General features: G+C 37.4%; 1 protein-coding gene across 13 annotated transcripts in view; it reads right to left on the bottom strand.

The window, feature by feature from the left end:
* Positions 1-1,513: 1,513 nt before the first annotated feature.
* Positions 1,514-27,249, bottom strand: part of LOC136832473 (jupiter microtubule associated homolog 1-like) — an 82,786-nt gene continuing 57,050 nt past the window's right edge. For 7 of the 13 annotated variants that reach the window (XM_067093443.1, XM_067093393.1, XM_067093411.1 and 4 more), the window contains 2 exons: positions 15,526-15,953; positions 1,514-3,100 (listed from right to left, as the gene is read on the bottom strand). In XM_067093443.1, the coding sequence (XP_066949544.1) occupies positions 2,967-3,100; positions 15,526-15,953 (562 nt within the window). In that variant the 3' untranslated portion in view covers positions 1,514-2,966. Of the gene's footprint in view, positions 3,101-5,963; positions 6,063-15,525; positions 15,954-16,757; positions 16,827-17,080; positions 17,150-22,392; positions 22,808-27,249 lie in introns of those variants that run through there. The other 6 variants (XM_067093368.1, XM_067093355.1, XM_067093364.1 and 3 more) reach the window with 3 other exon arrangements.

Raw genomic sequence — 27,249 nt, 5'->3', positions numbered from 1 at the left:
CACAGAAACTAACAAAATATATCTCCTACTCTAGGAGACAAGGAATGAAAAACCCCAAAAATTTACAAATGAGAGATTACATGAGTGCAACAAGTCAACCAGCACGTCCTATGCAAGCATGGCTGGCAGTGCAAATGGAAGGCAGCTTGGGTCAACCTAGGGGGTTCCAGGTAGCGACAGGATTTTGTTTTTGTAAAGACAAGTCTAAAACAGCAGAGCATAGTGATGCACATGGATTGCTCTATATAGTATATGAAAGCATATGGTAGTATTTGTGCTGGAACAAATATATTCTAAACTGGGTATCAGTCAGGGCCCAGACCATTCTAATCAATGTTTTCGTTTGGCCTGTTACCAAAATTAGACTTGCAGTAAAGATCATTAAAGACCAAGTAATCTCCTAAACTTGCATGGCCCTTGTAAGTTGACATTCAGGTCAAGCAGGATAATAATTTGTATCTGTATAATTTTTGTATCTATGAGCCTTCACTCATTATTTCATGAGTTTAGCATTAACCAGAAAGATTATACAAATATGTGTTTTGGTCAAGCTCCTAAAAGCTATTTTTTCCTCATGATGAACCTAAAACTAAACTATTTTCAACCATATCCTTCCTGCCAAATCTTCTTCTTCTTCTTTTAACGTGCTTTTATTCCCATTTTTGTATGGGGTAAGCACGACCTAAAAGGACTTTTTGATTTGGCTTTGGGGTAGACCTGTGGTCTCGATCGGCTGCTCTGCCTGACATCGCTTAGACCCGGTACGTATGTTTCATGTATCATACCCGACCCAACGCCCTTTCTTCCCAGCAGCGAAAGTTATTGCTGCTATGGCGAGAGTTCGAGACGTGTGAGATGTTTGTTATGTTTTTAGAAGGTGTTGTAGTGGCTTTGTTTTGTGTGTGTATTTAGTCTGTAACATCCATTTGCTTTTAAACAAACCTATCCGTTGATTACATATATAATCCCGGGATGTCTACACGATAGCAAAGTGTCTGCCTCTCTGATCAGTCCTTCCAAAGCTGCTGCTGTAAATGCCTGAGAAAATTAGAACCCTTCAAGAAAACTAGGTATTGTTTTCTCTCTCTCACAAGTATACAGTACTGTACTGTACACTAAAAAGAGTAATACTCATTACTGTTATATATAATTAGGTAACAGCTTATTTATGGATACTTTGTGGACAACAATACACTGTACAGCATGAGGACATTCCAGGGAGGGGTGTCAAGAGTTAGCCAGGAAAAAATTAATATTTTGGGGGGTTGCTTTTAACCAGTTCCCACAAACTTTATGGGACAAATTTAACTACTCTGTTTAATGGCCATCAAATAGAAGAGCAAAACTCTACACCACAGGATAGGGGAAAAAATCTTTGCTTCTAAAAATATACTGTACTCTTAATTATTCCTTTAGATCAGAATGGTAATAACTATTAATTATAATTGCTACTGTGCATGGTATCTTTTGCTCTTGGAACAAGGACTTTATATGGGTATAGAAACAAGTCTAGTACTTTTACATAATTAGGTTTATTAAAATTAATACAAACTGATTTCTGCTACAGCCAAATGGAGCCAGTTGTAAAAAATGGAGTTCATTAGAAACCCAAATTCGTGCCATGACCCTTCCAGCAATAACAGTTACCCAGAGTACTCAGTAGATACTGCAATCATCATCAAAAGCAATCCACAGGGCAGCGAACAATATATTCTAATTAGAAAAAAATTGTTGCTGGTTCTGCTAGGATTAGCTTCCATGTTTGTGAAGCTCAGATCTCCAGAGAACGAAGGCCATACAAATTATCACAGACTTGATGGAATACACCTCTAAAGTTATGGAAAGGGTGCATGAGGGGAAAAGAAAAGGTTTGCTAAAGGAAAATACCTTGCAATACATCAAAGTAATTAAAAAAAATTATTTCATCTACCAAACACAAGACAAGATGACAATTTTACACACACTGTATAAGTACGGATGGAGCATTAGGCACATGATCGTTCAAATTACTTTGACGATTCTCATTTCACTCCTAGTGAGAATTTTTCCTTAATCTATATGAAATGGATGGGCTCCTTTATTATGAATACAATAAAGAAAACTTCCAATAAAAAGCCATTAAATAATGGAATTGCCTAACAGGCTTCCTAGCTTTCCCCAGGATATTTATCATTGAGCAACATGCATACAGTAATGAAGTTATATATAACTAAAGACAAAAGTACAACAGCGCAACCTATCAACTTTACTGCTACCACAAATCTATATTTAAAAAACCACCTTCACCTGAACACTATGACAAGTTTTACCTAAAACTCAACAACTGGTTCTAAAGAGCATGATATGAGTAAAGGTGGGAAAACAAACAAAATGGGAAAGATTTGGCAATTAAAAGTAACACCTTTAAACCACTGAACTGATGGGCAACTAAATATACTTGAAGCCTCATTAGTTTTCTGGGCAACTTTCTGTTATGTAATACTCTCTTACACACTAAAATTGACCCATTTGCGGTGAATTTATTACAAGGGTGTTGAACTTTCTTTGGTCAGGTTTGGAATGTGCTTTAACATTGTTACTTAAGAATTAAGAATTAATATTTATCTTTTAAAAATAAAAGTTTGAGCTGTGGTAGTTTTGGTAGTTTAAACTAAGAGCTTAAAACACATGCCACACAAGTAAAATCATTACCTGTTAGTTTCCAGAGGAAACCAAATTCCTCCTCTTATTAGTCTGATGTTCCAAAGATAGGTTACTTAATAAGCTAACACTAAAAGATACACATAGCTAGAAATCTATTTAAAAGTTATCAGCATGAGATTAGTATTCATTACACTGAAATTTGACCAGTGAGTAGTAACAGTACAGTAGTAGTAATGTTCTATTTGTAGTAGTAGCCTAATACAGTTCATGTCATGTTCAATGCATAATGCCACCTCTGTCTTGGATTAGTAGGATGGACAAATCTACCACAATTTGGAAGAAAATCCACCAGGGGGAACACGCTGCCTCTGCTGCTGTTGAATTTGTGGCTGGGGCTGCTCCGGTGTCTTGACCTCGGGTGTCTTGGGTTCAGGAGTTTCATTGCCAATAGGGTTAGCTATGGACAAGAGAAAATTACCAAGAAACAGGGTAAATATTTAGAAATGGTATGGAAATGTCAATATTACCTGCAATACGTAGTGTCATCAAGACAAAACACCACCAATACACTGATTTGAAACTTTTGAATCTTATGAATTACACATTTCTATTGGAATTTCCTAAACAAAGTTGCAAGCTGAAACTACATGAGAAATATTCATAGGACAGTTCACAAAAGCCAACTTTTATATTAGGCCATCTGAATATATATTGTCTGATAATAGCAGCATTATACCAAACCAGACAAAACACTGAAGTAACATGACTCTTGAAAAATGTCAACTTACAATTTGGACACTTGCATGACAGTGTGGACAACACACTTGTATACACTTTGGATAACTACTATTGGAACAATTGCTTGCAAAAATGCACTGATTACAATACATGAATCCCACGCTATCACTGACAAAGGGATTCTTAACATAATCTATGAAATATTCAATTAAAGAGCAATAGCAAAAATACCTAGGCTGACTTTGGAAAACATCATAGCGGTCACTCAATGCAGTGACTGACGTAAGTCCAAACAATCCAAAGAAGGCATCAATGTTAGTTCTTCTTCAGCCATGTATTTAGTATGTAGGTACGAATAGTGAAGTTGAGTATTTAATTATGCTGCTTAAATACAATTAATGGAATATTTAACTTTTTTTCCAATTTTTGCCATTTCAATGGTCCATTTAGCCTATCATCAAAAACCGTGAGACAATATGAAATTGTCCTCATGTCCTGGTAGTGTACATGGGGGCATTACTACTATTCAACTTTCATATATTTTTTTATACATCAAATACAAAGCTAAAACATCAATTTCTTTCAAGTAAAAATCTATTCCCCATAGTACCATTTGTATCTGTACTGTAACAGAAATGTCACACCTGACAAATTACAGATTTTAAAAAATCTAGACTTACAGCATACCCTGCTGCCACCTATTTAGTGAAACTAAATGCTTATCAGCAATTTTTTGCATTTTGCATTAGAGTATCAACACTTTCATGAATCAATAAGGTTACAAGTCCCAGTAAGGAGTAAACTGGGAATAAATGAGTATACCCACTTCTAAACCCCTCACTGTGATGAGCACAATATATAAAAATAAAAACCTGAAGAGCACAATATATAAAAATAAAAGCCTTTATATGACTATGCAGAATATGCTGTCCTTGAATACTGAGATGTCACTGTTTACAGTTTTGTCTTAAAAATTTTCAGACTACAGTACTGTACAGTATTTGCAATCACCTTGTCTACCATGCTAAATTCTGCAGTGATAACAGTACTGTACAGTATTTGCAATCACCTTGGCTACCATGCTAAATTCTGCAGTGATAAATATATTTCACTTATATACTACCAACACCCAAGAGATTATCAATTTTGCCCACCTGTCCATTATGCAATATTAATGCTTAAAACAAAACCAAATAAAGATGAGAATATGTATACATTCTCAATGATGCCCTCCCTTGCCATCAGAACTTGAAAAATGAAACTTTATATTATTTACTATGTTGAACACTGATGCTTGAAAAGCAATTTAGTACAGATATTTTAGTATAATACTATCTAGGGTTGCTATCTACTGTAGTTAAAAATGGGTAACCTGCATGGTTTCACCTCTTCATAGCCTCAGTATCCTAAATGATACTGACTCTAGTAGCATACTGTATTACCCTGCTGTACAAAACACCATGCTCTCTTATGGTGACTTCTTTAACAAGAGGTTCTGCTGTCTTATAGTTATTTAAAAACCAACTAAAAGATTACCTAACTATTTAATAAAGTCCAATATTTAATAAAGCAATCAAAAACCTTTATTACACAAAAACATACAACTTAGGTGTGTTAGGTCTTGGTTAAAAGCAACCATGCCATGCATTCTGTCATCACAAATATTTTTCTAGCATTTCCGTTCAGTTGAAAATTGGCAGAGATATGAGAGCTGTATATGGAAGTACTTTCTGACAAATTCTCATTTAACATATAGGCAAGGCTACCCACTTGATACCCTGGCAGGATTTACTACTAAAATAGTGATATTATTACTACCACCACTTTATTTTAAATAGAAATTTTCATTAACAATGCTTTTCACGTTTTCTTAAAATGTTAGAAATTTTCTATCAGATAATACTGCCACCAAATGCAGTTTCAACTCAAAACCTGTTAGTTTACTCTTTACACTGCCACCACCATTACATAGTACACTGTGTAATACTGTACAACACTCCTCAATCATAAACCAAGTCAAAAGACAATTAAAACTACACATGCTACATAATGAGTCAAGCATCAGGAGATAAGCTAATCCAAAAACTAATTGAATTGTACTTAAATTTATACAAATCTACAGCATCTGTCAGTGGAATTAAATTAAAAAAGCAATCTATTATGTACAATTGAGGAATGTGTTGGTATATTATTATAAATACAACAAAAAGTAAGATCCACTAGCAGCCAGTAGTCTGTGCAGGCACTGTGAAATCAATGGTCAGTTAACATTTACAGGTGTAAGGACAAAAAAGGAAAGAAAAACCTGGTCACAGGATTGGGTTCATCTTTTCCTTAACTATCATTTAATATCTATCCATACAATATAAATCATTCGCTCTATAACAAAGGAGTAATTTTGTTGGCTGTTTAATACCTACAATGAATTAAGCAAAATAATCCAATGGCAAACTGCATTCATGTGTCTGCCAATTGGTAACCACGTAAGGTTGGGTCAGCTGCAATTCACGAAAAAAAAAAAAAAATAAAGTGAAAACTTAAAATTGGGGAACGGGAGCACAGACCAAGGCTACCAGTGTTACCTTTCCTCTTAATTGGTGCAAAGCGTGGTGCGTGGAGATCCCAGCACAAAACCCCCACACCAGTGACGGGGTCGCGCCGGGTCCACGGTCGGCGATAAACTGAGAGCATGCATCAGAGAGCAAGAGAGCTAAGGTCTTAGGTTAAATGGCTGCTTCAGTTTGGATTATTTAACCACATTTATTCCACCATGTAGTAATTCCAAACTCCTGCATAGCCACTTCAGGCCTAATTTAGAAAGCTGTAAACTAGATTATTAGTAAAGCTAAAGACTTACTGAAATCTACGACAAAACAAGACAATATACTTCAGTTATTTAAAATGAATTGGCAATGAGTGTAACAGCTATATCTGAATTAATCTGAAATTTATATGAACATTTTTTTTGGTCCAAAGCAGACAATTCATACCAAGCTCAACAGTATTTCAGTTTTGTACAAAATCAAAATTCTAGTTACCTGCTATCAACACTGTAAGGAAAATACAGCATTAGTAGAGAGATTAACCCCTAAACAAAAGAGGGTGAAATAAAGATTCTGAGGAGTAAAAACAATAGTACTCCGATTCAGTTTTGAGCCTTTTAGTATAACTGATTTACCTCATGACAATTTGGATTATGTGCACAGCATTGTCATGGGAGCAGCCTCCACAGATGCTTCAATGAAAAGACAGATGCATAATTGCCTGGAGTCAACATCAGCTCCAATATCATGCAAAGAAGGCTTTTGTACCCTTTCTTACTTCTTACTGAATCCAAATGTGATGCAGTATCCTGCGGGGACATGGGATTTTGGCTGAGTAAAAATGCTAAACCTTCACCTAAACATGCCAAAGCTTGTTAGGGGAACCAATTTCCTGTCAGCAATCCACGCTACAGAAGTGAATAATACAGTACGTGCCAGGTAAGCAGAGTATCATCTGATCATGGAAGTTACGAGTGATGTGCTTTCAATATAACATCCTTTCCCAACCCTGGGGACACCAAGCACTCACAAGTCTCACATCAAAATATATGAATTCCCTATTATGAGATGTTTTCAGCATATGCTATATTTCTTAGGTATTATAATTTTAATGCAAATGTCCTAACCACCAATACTGTCTCAAGACATTTATAAGCAGCTTTGCTGGCTTCATAAATCTACTCATGTATACATTTTTATGTAGAAAATTTTAATAATGTATGTTTAATGCTGGTGTCCCTGAGTGTTGTACTGGTTTGCTAGGTGAACAGAATCTTGTGTCCTCCGAACATGAATCATCCATGTCCACTCTTGAACCTTCTTCTGGAAGACGAAGAAGACGCCTCACTTCTGGACATACAAAGTACCATTGTTGAGCACCTTGAAAAGCTGAGTGGGGAGTTTGAGAAGTATACTCTGGCTGAAGAGTTGCATGACATACAAATGGGTGCGCAGACCCTTCAATGTCGATGTCGAAGACCTTTCAGAGGAAGAATCTTCCATTCAAAATCTGCAAGAGGAGCTAATCGAGGCAAAACATGATGAAACTCTTTCTGCTTCAACTTTCAGCAACAATCACTAGGAATGTTCTGGACTGCTATGAAGAAGGAGATGCCAGTCCTTGGAAGGGAGGCTAAGAAAGTGTTGTTGCCGTTCGCTATAACCTATTTGTGTGACTCAGGGTGCGCATCCCTAGCTGCCATCAAAACAAAAAGCAGAAATCGGTTGCTGCCTGAAGGTGATTTAAGAGTAGCACTTTCTACAATTGAGTCACGAATGGACAAACTTACCAGTGAAATCCAGCCCCAAGGCTCCCATTGAAATCAGTTACCAGTTGATAAGAAACAGTCTTATCTTTAGTTTGCCTTTGTAGAATGTAACAAATTTTTCTGATGAAAATGTTCATATTTAAGTGAATTAAATTTAATCATGTTCATTTTGTCTCTTTTTTTTCAGCCTTACAGCACCTCTTACAAGAAAATTATACTTGTTCTTTGCTTTTACAGCCTGCAGTCAGTAATATAGTAATATGCAACAAAAATTATATATTTATATACACTGCATAAAACCAGTGGGGTTGCGGTTATGGCTGGAGGAGCATGATTGGGGTCACCTGCTAAAAAGTTTGGGAACCACTGCAATAGATCAAGCCTTCTTTCCTCTCTAATTACTAGTAAACTTTTTACAATGGAGGAAAAAGTTTTGACTATCTCTGTTAATCAAGTAGAAATTGGGGTGTACCCTGCAGCCCCAGCTGCACTGCTTTCTACCTTTTACTTTTCATCAGTTCTCTTTTGTCTGGTACTACTTATCTGTCTATTAACTACTTTTTTACCTAGCTCTTATATTCACTTAGTCAATTTTAGGAACAAATCCTTCTGCAAAACCATACGAGTCTGGAAATATGACTGTGCGTTAAACTAATTTACAATATTCCCCTTTCTCTAGTCTGAATATTCTTCAGAATTGCTAACCATCTGTGTAAACATTATCAAAGTTACATTTTATAATAACTTCACCTCTTCGCCATCCACACTAAGTTTTTGCTGAGCACCAAGCCTTACCTCTTAACTGCCTCGTCAAGTACTATGGAAGCTATGAAGGACTATTGTTGCATTTTGTTTTGGCTAGCCTCATATGGAACAAACTCCAATTTCAGGTTGAATAAATTGGATCTACCATGTATTTCAGGAAGTTTGAGTCATTGTTTTTTGCTAATATCTTTCAAATTAATTGATGGATTGGTGTGTACTCTCCAATGGTGTTTTTCACACCATCAACTAATTTTTGGTAATAAATTTGATTTCCAAATTCAGCTTTTTCAGGCACTTTGCTGGCTACCCCATCAAATTCAAGAGTAAACTGATTAACACTTTCAAGCATACAAGCGTGATAACTACTGAAGTTGTTATGAGTATCTACTTACAGTAAATTCCTCACTACCCCCCTTCCCCTTTCCTCTTCAACTCCACCATTCTTCTCCCTACTCTTCCTTGACGTCGTTACACCCCATAGCATATGTTACTTTCTTCATGAATGTGATTGTTTTTATTTTGTTTGCCTAATTTTGTGATGGAAAATTATTTCATGTTTATTCTAAATTCATTGTTCCACACATATAATAAAAAATAATGGATTGTAATCACAGAAGAGTTTATAACCATTTCAATATGTAAGCCGTAACTCTGTACAGTGATGAGATAACTTTTTCTGTAGTTACTGGATACCTGTCGTGTAACCCGACATTCCATCTACAAAGATTTTGGAAACCCCTAAATTCTGAATAACCGTGTAGGTCTTTAGTTCATTTCATCCTACATTGCTCAGTTGAAAAATTACAATGGAGAGAGAGAGAGAGAGAGAGAGAGAGAGAGAGAGAGAGAGAGAGAGAGAGAGAGAGAGAGAGAGAGAGAGAGAGAGAGAGAGAGAGAGAGAGAGAGAGAGAGAGACGAGGAACAGAGGTTTAAAGTATGAGGAAGGGTGGGTGATAGGAGGGATAAGTACCCCAAGAGTGCTTATCCGAGTGATTTCATAAATCTTGACTGGCTAGGCTTGGCTATGTCCTAAAATTCAAGAGTAAAGTGCCTTTAAAATCTGTGTTTGGACATGGAATTTTTTATAAAAAATTTGGGTAGGTGAGAAACTCTGTTTCAAAGTACCATGTCAATCAATCGACTGGTTTGAAAGATACTGGCAAAAAATGATGACTCAAACTTCCTGAAATACATAGTAATTATTACAACTTTTAGAAGATTACAAAGCTGGTGAATGAAATGTTTAGTAATTCTGTAAGTACTACAAATGTCATTCACCAGCTTTGCATTCTTGTTAATGTTGTAATAATTAGACAATTTATTCAACCTGAAACTGTATTCTGTTCCATATGAGGCTAACTCTAAGCAGATTATTTTGTCATGAAAAACACTGACAGGTAAGGTTGTCTTTTGCTACTCATCAGGACTGTTACATCTAAATTTTACAAGCACAAACCTTAAGGGAACTGTTCTGGAAAAGCAAGAGCTCTGGGGTTACCAGATGAAGTTACAATTCTAAATCAAAATTATGAATGGTATGGAAGTTGTGAGTATTTTGATGTATGGTGAAGACCAGTTTCACAGAACTGTCTAAACAATCATCCTGCAAAGCAACTTTCACAGAGACAGACTGTGGCTTCAGTATAAGACTAAGGCAAACACTCTTACCAATAAAATAATTTAGAGATCTGCTTTGCTGCAACATCACTATAATTAAAATTGTATTTACAGCAGTCTCTTATCGAGAAGGAATCTATTACTGATGTTCTATCCAAACAAAGGAATAACCAGTCAAATGCAAGAATCTAGTAACCAGTACTCAATACTATTTTACAAAAAGGAAGGTCTACTGGTACACAAAATTCATTACTAGGGAGAGCTCTCTTGCAAGGCAATTCTTAGCAAGTCAAGCATTTCAACAGATTTCAGGCCTGTACAACAGATAGCTTGTGAACCATGTTTCAATTACCTCAGCGAGTCAGCTTTCCACAGGAAGAACACAACTCAAAGTCAAAACATTGGTACCCTACCAAACAGTAAAAAGGATATTGGTAATAAACTGTCCTGACAACCAAGGAACCACCCTTAAATCAAGGGTCTGTTGTGATATACCATACTGATTCGTATATTTTTTTTTCTACATTCCACACCACAGAACCATCCCTTATGTTCTGAAAATTCATAAACAATTTACCCCTCTGCTTTCAATCGGCAAGTGTCTGAGGTAGGGCCCAATAAACCAGAGATTTCATCAGACTTAAAATACGTTTTGTCAGTTTTTCCTCTTCATTGAAGGGTTTCATTCAAAATTTGTTTAAAGGTAGACCATCTTGCATAGATAGTCTCCTAAGGAGATTGCCTATCAGTTTCGGTCATGCTTGCCTCGTTAGTGTGACTCCCCCTTCATGGTCAGAGGGATATCAGTCACAGTATAAAGTTAGTCCCCCAACCCCTAAGAGATCCTCCCTTCACCGTTTTCAACTCTTCTGTGATGAGAAAATACAAGTTTTGGTTTAAAAGATTTCTTCAAGGCTGACAATGAAGTTAACCCATAAAAAAATTTTTTTTTTTTTAACATGCTTTTACTAAAAATACACTAAAAAATAAAAAATAATTTTTTGAGACACCAGGATTTTCTTACAAATAATCATGTCTACAAAAAAAGTGTGGGCACCAAACATGGAAGGAAATGCTACAAGAAATATATTTTTTATTTCTTGTAGCATTTCCTTCCATAAAAGCACCCATGCTTTTATTTTTGTAGACATGATTAACTGTAAGAAAATCCTGGGGTGTCTCAAAAAATTATTTTTTACTTTTTAGTGCATTTTAATAAAAGCATGTTTTAAAAATTTTATATTTTTTATTTCATACTTTTTAGTTTTGATAGAAATTGTAACCGATTTATGATTGTAGCTAACAAAACAATGTGATATCCTTCAAGCCAAAGAAGGTTAAAAAAAAAATCTGTGGAGTTATTAACTTACCCTACCAAGTCAAAGACAGTATGAAAAATCCAAAGATTTTCATACAAATCCTGAGATACTGGGAGAGATCACTGTAGGGTCACTGCTGACCTACTGATCATAAAAGGTTGTATTGTCACCAGGAGTGAGTACCTATGAAAAATTTCAAGTCCATCGGACGAAGGGAACAAGTAAAAAATTGAGTTACAAGTTTTGACTCAAACAGATGCAGAAGTCAAGTTAAATAGCAGCTTATGAAAACTAAAACACTAGTCAGGATTGTTCCACTGTAGGGCACAGTTAGTCTGTCTCCTTTGGGTAAGCAGATGGTTGCCCAAAGGAGACAGACTGACTATTCCATACACTGGAACAATCCTGACAAGTGTTGTAGTTTTAGGTACACTCCATTGTCAGTCTTAGGGGAAGACTTATATTCTCTATCACTGAAGACATGAAAGCAAAGGAGTGGGGGGGGAGTACCTTTATACTATACTAAGAGATCCCTTTGACCATGAAGGGAGAGTTAAAAGACAAGACCAGCGTGACAGAAATTGATAGGTCATCTCCTTTCAAGGCTATCTATGCAAGATGGTCTACCTTTAAACAAATTTTCATTGACCAATTACAAGGAAAGCCTGACATATTTTGCATTTTAGTCTGAGGGAACTTAACACAAACACTTTTAAACCACAACTTTATTTTCTCATTACTTGAGACAAAAATAGCACAGGGAGGGTCATCCTTGGGTTTGTGCATGCCTTGTATCTTGTTTAACTGAAACCCCTTCATCCATAAAGTATTGTACTGAGAAGGTATGCATAAAATTATTTCCCTTTATGCAGATACAGTTTATGCAAGATGATCTACTTTTCAACAAGTTTGGTTTAATTACCTTCAGCTATGTAAGTTACAATGACAAGGCACGCCTGACAAACCCACTAACAGACAAGCAGATAAATTATCTTCCTTTATATATATCACTGCAAGATCAACTACTGCTATATCAAATTTAATTGAAATTTTTTCAACTGTAGAGGAGATGCAATGACGAGGTAAACAAACACATAGTACCCTTTATGCACATTTACACAAAAGCTGTCATCAGTGCATGATTGACTCCTGTTATGAAGTGTTACTGAAACTCCTTCAACAGTATAAGGGCTACAATGACAAGGTAAACAAACAACGGACAAGACATATACCTGTATTGATGTCAAATTTATACCTGACTGTATCTTTGTACAAAGTTTGATACTGCCTTTCATGTAAATATATGCAAGACTGTTTACCTTAGTACCAAGTCTGACTGAAATCTTGTCAACACTGTAGGGGTACTGATGACTAGGCAAGCATGACATGGCACTGGCATACACAAAATAAGGCAGTTTGAAAAAAGACAAGTGTGAGATGCTGAAGGACACATGAACGGGCTATTTACATGCACATCTGTGCACGATGGTCTATATTTGTACCTAGTGTGACTTCAAGCATGTACAAGGAATATAAATGACAAGGAAATTTGTAACAAGACACTGACAAGATGGTTAACTGTTATACAGGTTGACTAGAATCTCTTCAAATGCTCAGGTGGTGTGATGAAATTGTAAGTATGACAAAGATACTGACAAACAGCAACAGAGGGCAACAAATTAAGAGAAACAGTAATCCTCAACTGATGGCAGGGGACCAATTAGTTCCAGAATTCTACAGACTCGAAAATTTACTACCCCCAACATGAAAACCTTGTATTAAGAACTGAAATTCTGAGATGTAGGACCTGTTGAGTTAAAATAAAATCATCTTCAGAGCAGACTATTTTGCCAATATTCTTGTGACAAAGACTGGCAAAGAAATTTTTAAAATTTAGGCTGTCTTTGACAGCCTAAATCAGAATGGGGACAAACAAGGATGACCTTTAATTCTGGTATGGGATACTGCTATTAAACCTAAATCAGAGAAGTGGAGAATTGGTTCGTAAAGGAATGATATAGTTTGGGTAGTAGTAAATCTACTGAGAACTTTGAAAACAAAGCACAAGTTATTGAGATCATAAACTCCAACTTGAGCCATAAATGGCTTTTCATAGACACCATTACAAATTTATGAATTTCAACCTTTTTAAAAGCAAATAGAAAGACGCTGAGAACAGACACTGTAATAAGGATAACGGTGCCTCAAAGACGAAGTCCCTCCAAAGAGAAACCCCAAATTAAAAAAATAAAGTCACCTTATCTAATCTTTTCTTGAACCAGTCAGTAGTTCTAAATTGAAACTACACTATCTCATATGAGAGGAAGATCTCAAACTGGCTTGTACTGAATCTTTTTAGTTCCAGTTTCCAACCATTGGATCCAGTTTTGTTACTATAGATAAGTTTCCTTGAAGTCTGTTATTTATACAGTACCTTTAGCGCTGGACAAGTGATAGCTTGTTTAAACCTTTTAGATAAGTATAATCATTTGTCAGCAACTCTCACAAATGAAGATGGGTTTATTCAGTTCTTTTCATTATTTCAATAAAACTGCAAGACTAACCTGAACCAGCTGCTTAGATCATTTTGAAAGTACCTTTCGTTTTTCAATCACCTCTTCTTTAAAGCCTTCTATCTTGTAGTAAGTGTACCTTAGTTTAACCAGACCACTGAGCTGATTAACAGCTCTCCTAGGTCTGGCCAGAAGAATTAGACTTATTTTACGTGGCTAAGAACCAATTGGCTACCTAGCAACGGGACCTACAGCTTATTGTGGAATCCGAACCACATACCGAGAAATGAATTTCTGTCGCCAGAAATAAATTCCTCTAATTCTTCATTGGCTGGCTGGAGACTCGAACTCGGGCCTAGCAGAGTGCTAGCCGAGAACTCGGTCGACTCGCCCAACGAGGAACTAAACTTGTAGTGTAGAGAGATCACTGATCAGTTACATCATCAATTCTGTGACTGGTCCAGGGCTGAACAGACAAGGATTGCACTAATTTCTTAAGGTGGTAAATGAACCATTTACTTCTGAATGGACCAGCAGCATTTTGCACTATGACGTTAGTATCAGAGAGAGAGAGAGAGAGAGAGAGAGAGAGAGAGAGAGAGAGAGAGAGAGAGAGAGAGAGACTAATCTAATACATTTGCCGCTACACAAAGCATTCTACTGACTGTATAATTCAGCTAAGTGGCTTTGGTTAAAAGATTCAGCAGGGTATGAATTAAGCTTCATTATCAAAGTTACATTGAGAGCCAAAGCAAAGTTATTTGTAACCCACCATTTATAGCCAAAGCAATATATTTTGCTTATGAAAATGTCTATCATACAGTAGTTTTCCTAATGTACAGTTTCCTTCTGGGTGATATCCGAACAAATACCTAAAATACTAAGAACAATCAGGTTCAAAATAAACCAAAGACTCTACAGTGTAATTACAACATTTCTTATTAGTTAGTGACTTTTTTTAAATAAACACTTTACAAAAACTAAACAGTACTCTGGAACATATACCAGTAAAGAGTGCGTATATTATCGTATCTTTGCAATTACGGAACATATTAAGCTTTCATTCAGTAAAACCCTGTAAGTCAATCTGATCCAGCATTATCTTTATATTTGCTAGTACTGCGCAGTTTATACAAAACTTATAAAATTGTCAATAATTTCCTTTTTGACACTTGTGAGGCAGTTTTGTGCCAAAGAACTTACAAAACTAACAAAATTACAAAACTTAGTACAGTACATGACCAAATACCGCTGTACTGTATTTTCATCTATATGCAAATTTGTCAACAGCCTCGGATATCACCAATTGATGGATTTGCGATATAAATACAAAGATCTATTCTGTAATTGAAGGAAGGCAATGGCCTACAATAAAATCCAAAAGCAATGAGATTAAGTAATTCCTGTAATTCAAATGGCAACCTTCCCAGGTTCACATTACCTCTTTAATATTTGGAGTCTTCTGTCAATCACAAAACTGGTTTTGAAAACCAGCACTTTAAGAAATTAAGAGTCAGCTTCACTGGCAGAAGTGTAAATGCCACATCACCCAAAAAATAAACTAAAAAAAATGAAAAACAGTGTTACCTGTGTTGAAAATACTTATTGGAAAACTCACCTGATTTGCTTGGAACGTTCTCATCCGAGTCGGAAAAAATATTACTGCGGTGATGATCCCGCACCCTGCGGCTTGACATCTTTTGAGGCTCTTCGCCAAAGAGACGACTCTGAGTATCTAGCCTGGAAGAGTTTGGAGTGGAAGAACCACTTGTGGTGCCATTAGTAACAGTGCCATTAAGTGCAACACCATTGGTGGTGGCAGTGTTTGTGGCAGTGGAGGGACTATTTTCTGTGACAGAATTAGTGCCATTTTCTTTGGGAGTTTGTGGGGGAGAACTCGTACCATTAGTTTCAGCCTTTGGAGACTGCTGCTCTTGGTTATCATTCTTGGGAGCTTCTTCCACTGGGGTCGAATTACCTCTGTGACTCAGGTTGTCCTCTTCGCCGAAGCTGATAGAAGAGCCACCGCCAGGAGGTTTCAAAACCCTGTAAACAGATACATGATTTTGAAAATCTAATATAAATATTTATTAATCTTAATCCTATCTAATGGCTTACATCTAATGGGATTAGTTACAACTGGTAGTTATGTGGTGATCGACCAAGTAAAATAACATGATGCTCACAAACACCACACAAAGCAAAACATGACCAAGACCCTGACACTTGACTGAATATCAGTGCTGGATCACATTTCTCACTATACATCTAAATACCAACCAAAACTCATGCTTGCTCCTTACATCCCTTGAAGGAAAGTATTACTAACCAGCAATGTCTCCATTCCCAATCCCAACTCCATTTTGAACATATTTAATACCAACCATAACACAAAAAGCTGGGTAGTAAATCTCCATTTTTTCAAACCAAGTCTTGTAAACATTCCTACGATGACTGAATGTTTTATAGAGTACTGCACATTACATTCTCATAACTTACCCATACAAGTTACTTTGGAGTTCCTAGCCCCAAACCTAGTAAACCTACAGATACACAAACGACATAACAATTTTACAGCATTTGGACAGTTATCTCGACACACCCCTGATTATTGCTTCTCTCTGACTAGTATTCACCGATTCTTAAATATAGTTAGTCCAACTGAACACATGTAAAATACAGTTAATCAGCAGATCATGTCCATATCCCAACACAATTCATCCCATTTGCCAACTGGAGCCCTAAAATGGTTGTCCTTACTTATACGCGACAAATTCACTTATACCTAGTCACAAAAAAAAGGCAGCTTCCCAAAATGCAACTGAGCTTACTCCAGATCATAACACTTGCCTAACTTTGGGTTGTTCTGGAGCTAATTCTTCATCAATGTGAGTTTTTCCACCCGGAGGCTGCTGAACTCTGAAATCCAATTCACGACTATCTTACCATGGATAGGTTATACACCAGTTACATAAAATACATGAGTCATTTCATTACTTCATACATAAATTTCATTTATCAAAACTGATATGGAAAAATCCAAAATTTATGCAGAGAGAGAGAGAGAGAGAGAGAGAGAGAGAGAGAGAGAGAGAGAGAGAGAGAGAGAGAGAGAGAGAGAGAGAGAGAGAGAGAGAGAGAGAGAGAATATGTTCATTTTATTCTTCACTTGCCTAACATTCAGAGGTACTTTGGGAAGTTCGTCATTAAGGTGGGTGTTACCTCCAGGTGGCTGATGTACCCTGAAAAATGTTACACAGGTAACCACTTATGAGTGGTTTATAAACTCGCAAATTATCAACAGCCTGTTTGAAATATATTGTAAACATGATCTACATACAAATGCACATTAATCAGTACCATTTTTCCATACTCATTTATCCACATTCACACAAGGACCTTCAACTGACCTTTAATTGTAAAAGCTAAGCCCTTAAGTTTCAGTTACAACAGTAAGTGTTTTGACTTAGCGTATCAAATATTTCCCTACCAGTGTATCCTTTCCTTTAAGCCGACAACTTGGTTATACCACACCATTTATTGCAGCATCCAACCACTACCAGTATATTCTCCAATTATACCTGGCGACCTCAAAAAGACCTTATTTAGAAGCTTTCTTTATTTTAAACTAACCTAACAAACTTGTCTAAATATGCATAAAATTTTAAATTTCCTTTTCCTGCATACCTAATGACTTTCCCTACTCAGAGTCTGGTACTACCTCACACTAACGAACGGGAAACGTGAAGTTACTATTTTTAAGATCTCGCTAAGATATCTGTAAACTAAGGCACAACTATCCCAGTGCTGGTTAGCCACACGCGCTGATGTAATACAATATAACAAGTCTCTGGTGAAAACCTTGGCCGAAACTATTAAGAGGAATAAAAAGCATATAGACGAAAGCTTCCTTTTATAAAGGGGAAATAAAAAGTACCAGTGACAGATATAAAAACTGGACTCACTAATCTGAAATTTTACTCAGCTCAACAGAGAGCAATGAGGAATTGTACTAAATCTTCGATGTATTCAAATCGCTGCAACCCATGAAATTGTTGCAGTTATGTTCTTTGTAATGTGTAGCAGTATTAGAATTATATAATTCACTGAAACATATGTAAATTTCTTTTGGCGCATGTGTGCCACTGGGCATTTTCAAATAACTTCTTTGGCTTAAAGGAGTCGTTAGCTGAACAAACGTATTTACCCAAGACCATTTTTATCTGCCAGTTATAGACCATGTTTTCAGAAAAGAAACGTCTCCAGTTTCTTCTATAATGTTTGTTTCCACATTCATTTTAGTTTTAGTTCTTGGGGCAACTTAGTAAAATCCGGGTTTCGTGTGCTAAAAATCTTTGCAGTATACTAAAATTTAGTTAGTTGATATAATGGCAGGAACAGACAAAGCATGCAGGTTGAATGGATAGAAGACTAGCATTGAGGCCAAGAAGTCCATTCGTTGCCGAAATGAAAAGTAAGTAATGATTTGGATGGAGGAAGTTGGAAAATTTAAAAAGAAAAAATTAAGAAATGAAGGAGACATATTGGGGCATTTTGAAAATACATTCATGAGTCTCTTGCTTTTATTCATCTACGGAAGAACACACAATGTGTTCCAGCATCAATGATGTACCACAGTGCGCACTCCAATGCACTGCTTTCTGCAGATAAAAAAATATTGGAGGGTTATGTCCCATAATTTTTGCTCTTTTGACCGATCCCTCTTTTATGGAAAGTTAATATATAAAAATGAAGATTCCCATGCGTGGATACAAGGTTTGTCTTGGGTGTGCGTATATGTGTGTGTGTATGTATATATATTTGTATACAATATAAAGTAATTGTAATAGCCACAATGCCCTCTTATCGTCTCGAATTCTTCGCGCTTTTTTGGATACGCTTGTCACTAAAAAGCCTTAAGATCCAAGTGGAAGAAATTGAAGTGGTTGTCATGTCCGGCAGCGGGAAACGAACCCGTGTCACCATAATCACAAGGAGGTCACAGGGTCGGCAAGCGTATCCAAAAAGGCGCAAAGAATTCGAGAAGAGGGCATTGTGGCTATTACAATTACATATGTATCTGGTAAAAAGTGACCAGTAGAGTCTACATACAACATAATATATATATATATATATATATATATATATATATATATATATATATATATATATATACAAAAAAGAGAGCATTATTTACTAAAGCTCATTGAAACTCGACGACCATATAACGTACCTATGCTCCTTTTCCTACTTGTTCGCGAATACAAAAACGAGCACTACGCAATCAGCCATGTATATGCCACTGTCAATATATGAAATCTTGATTCAACCAAAGTTACTTCTACTACAACGCCTCGAAGGCGACTGTTCATAGCAGTGATAAACTGACCAGCCAATTCACCGACCTTATTATAGATATATATTCTCATGGCTGGTTGATGGTAACCAGATTACTCGGACATAAAGAGTTCACCAAAGCGCAAGTGAGTCCACATAAATAAATGGCATACTCGTCAAGAGTAAGCTGTCCTTATGCCAGCACGGGAGCTTGCTAGCTTGAGTAGCCCATAAAAACGTTATAAAGTATTAAATATTGTATATATCTGGATGTACTGTTTGGGTATACAAAGTTAATTTGAATAAAATAAATATAGTATTTAGGCCACAAGCCAAGCGCTGGGACCTATGAGGTCATTCAGAGCTGAAATGGAAATTGACGGCAAGAAGGTTTGAAGGGTGTAACAGGACAACCTCGCAGTCGCGCTATGAATCAATTGTTAGAACTGTGGGGAAAGTAATTTGGAAGAAAGAATATGAACGGAGGTACAGTAAAAGGAATGAAAGGGGTTGCAGCTAGGGGCCGAAGGGACGCTGCAAAGAACCTTAAGTAAGCCTGCAGCGCACCGCACGAGGTGTACTGACGGCACTACCCCTCTAGAGGGGACAAAATTAATCTGATACTTTGGGGATGATGGGAGAAACGCTGTTATGAATTATAGCTTAACCAAAAACAAGGCAGAGAACAGTATGGTGCAGAATGAATAAGTTTACTAAAGCAACAAACTGTCATCGCAGCTATAAGGCAAATTCCCACGCTGAAAACCGTTGAGAGAGAGAGAGAGAGAGAGAGAGAGAGAGAGAGAGAGAGAGAGAGAGAGAGAGAGAGAGAGAGATCCCGGATAATACCAGTGTAGTTGCTGGTGTCACCTTCATAAAGTGGGACAACACCCTAGCAAATGTGGATGAAAGATGACCATCTTCCTAGAACCTCACAAACACGTCCTTGTTATCTTAACCAATTTAATGGCCTCACGCCCAACTAAGGACCTGAAATCACCACCTGCTGCACAAATTTCTTATCCTCCTAATCACCCACACTTCTAGGCACTGTGGCACCGACGAACTCATGGTATTAACTAGGGATACGCCCTTACTCAAGCTATCTGCATACTGAAAAAAATCTCAAAGAATCCATGAAAATTCCCAGTAAATATTAACAGGCATCCCCCAACCCCCTACGTATTTCTAGAAAATATTTGCAAACACTCAGTAATGTTAATTTTCCACAGCATTCAAAGCTTCGTGCAATGTTCTTCCCACCTTTTGGTAGACGTTATCAAGTTAACGCCCGAGAGCCAATCCCACGTGCTCCATGACAACGAGATTTCCTACACACACAAACGACGCAGACGCACTAAGACTACATTACTTCCTTAATCCAAACATATGCAACAAGCACTTCCATATTGGTTTGTAATCGTGTCAACTCCCCTTGAATTCAATCTGCAACTTCAGCACTAGACTAAATAAGCACTGGTAAACCTTGGAAGACTTTTGAAAAGCAATTCAGTTTGTTTCCTTATCCATCCTCTCTCTCTCTCTCTCTCTCTCTCTCTCTCTCTCTCTCTCTCTCTCTCTCTCTCTCTCTTAAATGTCACTGGCGATCATCGAGGGAAAAAACGTAGAGGGAGCGATTTTTTATTATCGTATCCAAGCATAAGCTGGCTAAAAAAAAAGGGGGGGGTCGAATAAGGGGCGATATTTCACATTCTATTCGGCTAACTTTTGACAAACAGACAAACTATAGAAAACTAATAAAAAATGTTTTAGATTTAAAGCTTGCCTGAAAATGAGGATAACTACGAATAAATTAAGCAGAATGATTTCTTCACTTAAAATACTGACATCAACAGTTCTGATTCAATTCTTTCGGTGACACTCCTAGTCGATTCAAACTTCCCTGTCCTGGAACAGTGTGACATGCATATTACCCAAGGGGAAATGCCCCTTATGAACGAGAGGCTCTTAGAAGGGTCGTGAGTAACGAGAATATGGTGACTGCCACGCCAGCGAAAACAAGACTAGTGATTCTTGCTCACTAAACTAACTTTGCCTCTAGAAGTGTGGCCCAACAAACCGTCTATTTAGACAGTGGCACCGAAAATCAAATACATAAGTAGTAATTGAAGTGTTGAAACCAGTAATCACTTTAGTTATGTCTCATACAAATATTTCTAGATCGAATGAAGCATTTCCCATCAGAGAGGTTCATCAACGGAAAACTTGAACAAATACCTAACAAAGCCTGCCATGAATCTTTCCAACTCCTGCCCCGACCGTAAAATTTTAAGTGTAGGTGGGGCAAGACAAAACAGGCCATGAACAAAAAACATAGGACAGGAGTGTTTCGCAGTAACATACGTAGGGAAATCTGGCCTTATTTAGAGAAATCCTTCTGGCAACATCACGGGTGGTGCCTAACGTCCTACGGAAGGGAGATCACTCTACACCTGTCATCAAGTGGGTCTTTTTCATGTATTTTAACAATGACACGCAGAAAACCGGGTAGCTAGGTGGATGCCAAGAATATTATGAAGTTCTTATGATCGATCATAACTTAAGAATTAAGATAAGAATTTGTAATAATTCGGGTCACATTTACTAACTGGTAACTAAACACAGTTGCTAGTAATACTTCAAACGCAAGAGGCATCAACAAGAAATTTATCATATACCAATATTTCTCGAAAAACCCCTAAGGTGCCAATTCACTGCTCGTGTATTAAAATGTCTCTAACAATGTTACCCATGAGTTTGAATACCAACTCAAGAGATGAAAAGCCCAAGAAGTCTCGTAATAACCCTAAGCAATCACACTATCTTTCTCCACATTGCTATTATAACTGCTCTTCTTACTCAAAAGTTACTCTAACAAAGACTTGTTTAATAATAAAAATGCCGGTACCATGATTCATAGCTGCAGGATTCTTAACACACGACCCGTCACGTACACATGTGAACAAACATCCCGTTTGCATACAAAAACCGTTAGGGCTACCGAAGTGGTAGACTTCAGATTTGTATTAAAATTCGAATGCCACATGATTCGATTTCAAAATTACTTCTACAATAGGCTGCATTCATTCTGATATAACTAAAACACGTACATACAACCCTACTGTATATCAATACAACTGGTGTATACCTGACCATGGCTTTATACAGTTCTACACACTTCACAGTTCAATGATTTTCAACAGATCATCTAAACACTCGAGATCACTGCACTAAGAAATTGCTGTTGATGCAGGTTCCCCAACTTCGTCGACCGGATTATCACAAAATGCGATATATAATTTCACGAAATCTCCATTATTAACGAAATAAAAATCCGATGCAAAATTAGATGGTTACAGGTTATTAAAATAAAACTGTGACAGATTAATTAAATATAACTATCTTCCACAATAGCCCCCGGAGTGTTCATCAATAATGAGTGGCCAACGAAGAAAACTTAAAAAAAAAAAAATCCCAAAGCTGGCGTAGTCAGGATCGACAAGAGGAAGGCAGTCGTTCGAACACTGAGCGAGCTATACATCCACTGAGTATGGCTGGAGTCTGAAGGAGGAGGCCCTCCTACAGGTCACACAGGAGAGATGGCCATGGGAGGGAGGAGGCTAGACGTGGTGAAGGGGAGGCGGGTTAGGGAAGACTATCCACCAGGCGTTGAACTAAGCAGAAGTCAAGTCGCCCTCTTCCTGTCTTTTTGTACTTCCTACGATTTTAATTTTGTTTTACTGCTTGAATACGGGAGAAAAATGACTTGCAATTCACTTTTCCCAAGATCTTCAGTGTATATATGTACAGGTTCTACATGGTAAAACCGTATCCAAAGCTTATCTAGAATTTAATGATAAAACTTAACATTTTAAGCTTAAATCTTGAAACTCAAGGGTAATGATCAAACTTCCAACTTTGCGGAAATGCCTTACAATAAACCACGATTAACATACTCAAGTTGCGAGCACAGCCGATTGGCATCAGCACAGAATTTGAAGAATCTTCCCTAGGGGTCATATCGAATCCCATCAGGTTGGCTGGTGAGGCTGGATACATTTTCACAGTCGCCTGTGATGCTGTGACCTGTGCCAGAAGAGAGTTTCTCTACTTGGAAATGGGTCAAAGAGCAGAAGAAAGCATTCACAGTAAAAACGAAAGTGGGTGATCGAGGAGTTATTACGTTAAATAGTAAAAGAACTAAATCAGATGATAATTTTTTGTTTTTTAAACTATACCTTCAAGCTCACCTAAGGATCTGTATAACCCACCCTAGGGTGCCCTGACAACTTTCTTTTCCGAGGGGCAGGAGAGCTAACCTCGATCTCTGCCAGTCACAGTGGTGTTCAAAGTTTGTCACTGCTGGCGTTTGTTCGTATGTACACATTCATTTTATTCTGGACAACAAAACACCGCCAGATGACGTATCTCGGCTGATTCTTAGAATTTTAATTCGAGTCTTTATGACATTAGGGTTCGTTTAAAAGCATACTATGGAGAACCTAGACCATAATTAGTTCATGAAAAAAATATTCTAAACCTGAAAGTATCAGCCAAGTACCTTTAAAAAAATACAATTGTTAAACAAAAAAAATGGGTTGCTTTAGAGTCTGGTTCTTCTTCAAACAACCTTGACGTCTTTAACATTATTATTCAACTTTATCTAAAATAAAGTGTCCAAGTCCAACGCTATACAACTAGGTATATAAACCCCTCTTGGTCCGGCAACATACTGTATACTTAAGAACCAAAATAATTTGCAACAATCCTATTACTGAATGACATGTCACGGTCGCCTCAAACGCTTTATTCACAGACTGCCAAGTATACAAGAATCAAAAAATTTTTACCACCGCTTTTTAATCCAAAATGCCAAAGGTTCCCCACGGTAAATCCACAAAATACGTGAGGGGAACATTACTCTTAAATCACTACAATTCCAAATTTGTACCGTTAATCAACAACATACTGAGAAAAATCTACGAAGCTGGTATACCATGAGACCCAACATTCCACCAAACTGGTTTCTACCGAGTTAAGCGGCAGAAGGACGTGTGGGTTATTGGGCGTTATGTGGGAAGTTCTTTACTGGTCACGGTCTAACCTGTCAAAAATATTTAAAATTAAATGCTAACACGCAACAAAATATCCATTGCATCTAATTCTAATGAGTTTATAACTGTTCATTTTATCTAGATTGGTAAACTGCCAAACCGAAATTTTAGTTGCATACAAACGAACGATTATGTTCGCAAATTTAATTGAAGCCTTATTTTAAGACCCCAAAGAAAACAATCTTACTGAAAACATCCACTGTTATCGTTAGGCGCCACGGTCTATCCTCGAGGCCCAACCCCCTCACAAGACACCACCCCATGGAGACCTCTCAACCGTCAGCATGACTAACTCCTACACCAAATACGTCTACCTTAACATCATGTCGTCCCTGACTCACCGTTGCCACAATCCCACTCCTCAGGGATGCAAGTCTGCCCCCATGCCATCCCATGACTTGTCCCCTCGTTATCCCTACCCCATGCCCACCCGTATATGCCACACTCAAAAGGAAGGGCGGTACCAAGTACCCGACAGCCTCGTGCGGTGATTTTGATCAGATTTTTAGTCAATAAACTGCCTTCAAGAAGGTTACATTACCAGCACTGCTAATCCACAAGATAGATTTTTCTAGCAAACAAACCATCAAACGTGACAAAAGGTCACTATAATATAACCTTACGGAGCCTTAATGTTAACCACTTATTGCCTCCAGTACAAATAATAACACAGGGGCGACAGAACGTAAACAATAAACATCCAACTCGCCTTTCGGCTTTAAAAAGGGATGCCCATGGCAACACCCCACATAGGAAATTCGCTCAGAATTTCACATCAAATGTTATTCCAGCAGGATTACGCTATAGCTTCGGGATAGGCAAACAACAGCGACTAGAAATGGCGACACAAAGACCAAAGTTCAGGGTGATAACAATAGTAGCTTTTGATGAATCGTTAATGATGCTACGGCAAACCTGAATTTGTTCTCGTCCACGACTATATTGCTGGGAGTTACTCCGCGACTGAGAGAGAGAGAGAGAGAGAGAGAGAGAGAGAGAGAGAGAGAGAGAGAGAGAGAGAGAGAGAGAGTCTACACCTGTGGGGTAAGGATTACCTCCGTCGAGGCCCTCCCATTGCATTAATATACTTTTTTTGATGTAACAATGAACACGCATCTAGCGTTTTATCTCTCGTCTCTCTCCAACCTAAATGCGACTCCCAACAGTTGACTAACAACTATGTACCTAATTCTCGGCTGAGGTCAACAGATGCATACTGGAATTTGGGGAACGTGCCCAATAGTCCCTCCTCGTCCGGATCGAGAAGGGAACACTTGAGCAGGATCCTGGCTGCGAGCTTGATGCGCTACCACCACGTTATGAGGCCACACAATTAATTTTCATAAAGAATTAGGTACTGGGAGATACAGTACTGAACTATAAACGAAGTTACTGACCGTTTATATTGCATACTAAATATATACCAAAGGAATGATCATATTCCAAATTCTGTTCTTCGTCAAGTTTATTTAATAGTTAAGTTAGTATCAGTAGCACGTATCTGCAGATCATTTTAATCACTGCTAATCTTAATGTTGGGTAACTGGAGAGCAACATCCCTTGCTTTCATTCAGTTTTGTATCGTATGACTGGTTATGGTATAATAGGCGTTTTCTGTTGCAGTTTGATAGTAACAGGCATTGACTATACGTCTCACTGTATACTTTAATATTCACTGCCAGTGTTGGAATTCCTTTGTTTGAAGTGTCCAGGCACTTTCTATTCTGCTGGTTAAGTCTTACTCAGATGAATATGTGTATGCTATCATTATACGTATAGATTTGTTTCATATATTGGTATTTCAATCTGTGGAAGGTTTTTAATGTAAGTTCCTGACCTTTTGACTCGTGATGGGATGCAGGATTAAAAGCGAAGCATTATGAGCCATTCAACAGGGCGGCTTAAGCAATCAAAACATTACTTGGTTTAGTACGTACGGCAATCAGTGGTATCACCTGTCCACTGTCAAAACAACGAACAAACAATTATGTTGCCACGTTTAGTCCTAATCTTTGTTCAATCTTAGCTCCATTGATGTGTATACACCATATTCAACGTAATTATGCGTGTTCTATAGTTCTAGTCTACTGCAATGTACATCCAGTAATTCAAATATCTTTCTTAAACAAGAAGCCAATAGTACTTAATTAGTTTTGATGTCACGTGAATATTAATGACTTATTAGTAAGCCCTAACTTTTTCAACTGAGTAGATAAAAAGTTACAATCTGCACCTGTTATGAAAATTAACTCGTGTTTTTGATAAACCTTTGAGGAAGGGCAGTTCTCATATAGCAATACCACATTCTCCCCTGAGGTTTGAACTGTCCTTACTACTAAAGCTTAGTATTACTTGTTCTGTTTTGATGATTAAAAAAAATTGTTAATACTACTGTCATGTTTTACTTAGTCCATGGCAATTCTGCACTGCGTAACTACATAGGCAAATTGCCATTTTTCTTTTGGTAGTGAAACACTGTTTAGATTAAGAGATAAAGCACGCAAAGTTAAACAATCAATTGGCAGTATCATTCGATCTAGGCCATACCTGTAGACCTGTAAATATAAAAAAGCCAAGTCAACCGAAACCTCCTCAAGCCAGCTCGAAAAGGCCCTCAGAGCATCGACGTAGTCTGCACGTAATGCAAACACAACCTGTACAGTTAAGGTAACATCTGAGCCAACACTTTATAACAAGTGAACAAACCACGTGTTGCCGGATTCTACACTGAAATTTCAATGCATATCTTGAAGACATCGCTCGTTTGTGCAAATCCTTCTGCTTAGTTTCCTTTGCCTTAGTGGCTTCATCAATAGTAAGCAAAATAACCATATATTCTGCCAGTGAAGGTAACCTGCCACGCAGCTAAATTATTCTTTTGAAAACAAAAT

Source organism: Macrobrachium rosenbergii, chromosome 4 (assembly GCF_040412425.1).
Source record: "Macrobrachium rosenbergii isolate ZJJX-2024 chromosome 4, ASM4041242v1, whole genome shotgun sequence".
Taxonomy (NCBI): domain Eukaryota; kingdom Metazoa; phylum Arthropoda; class Malacostraca; order Decapoda; family Palaemonidae; genus Macrobrachium; species Macrobrachium rosenbergii.
Note: the sequence above shows the minus strand (reverse complement) of the source record. Positions and strands in the feature narration are given on the sequence as shown.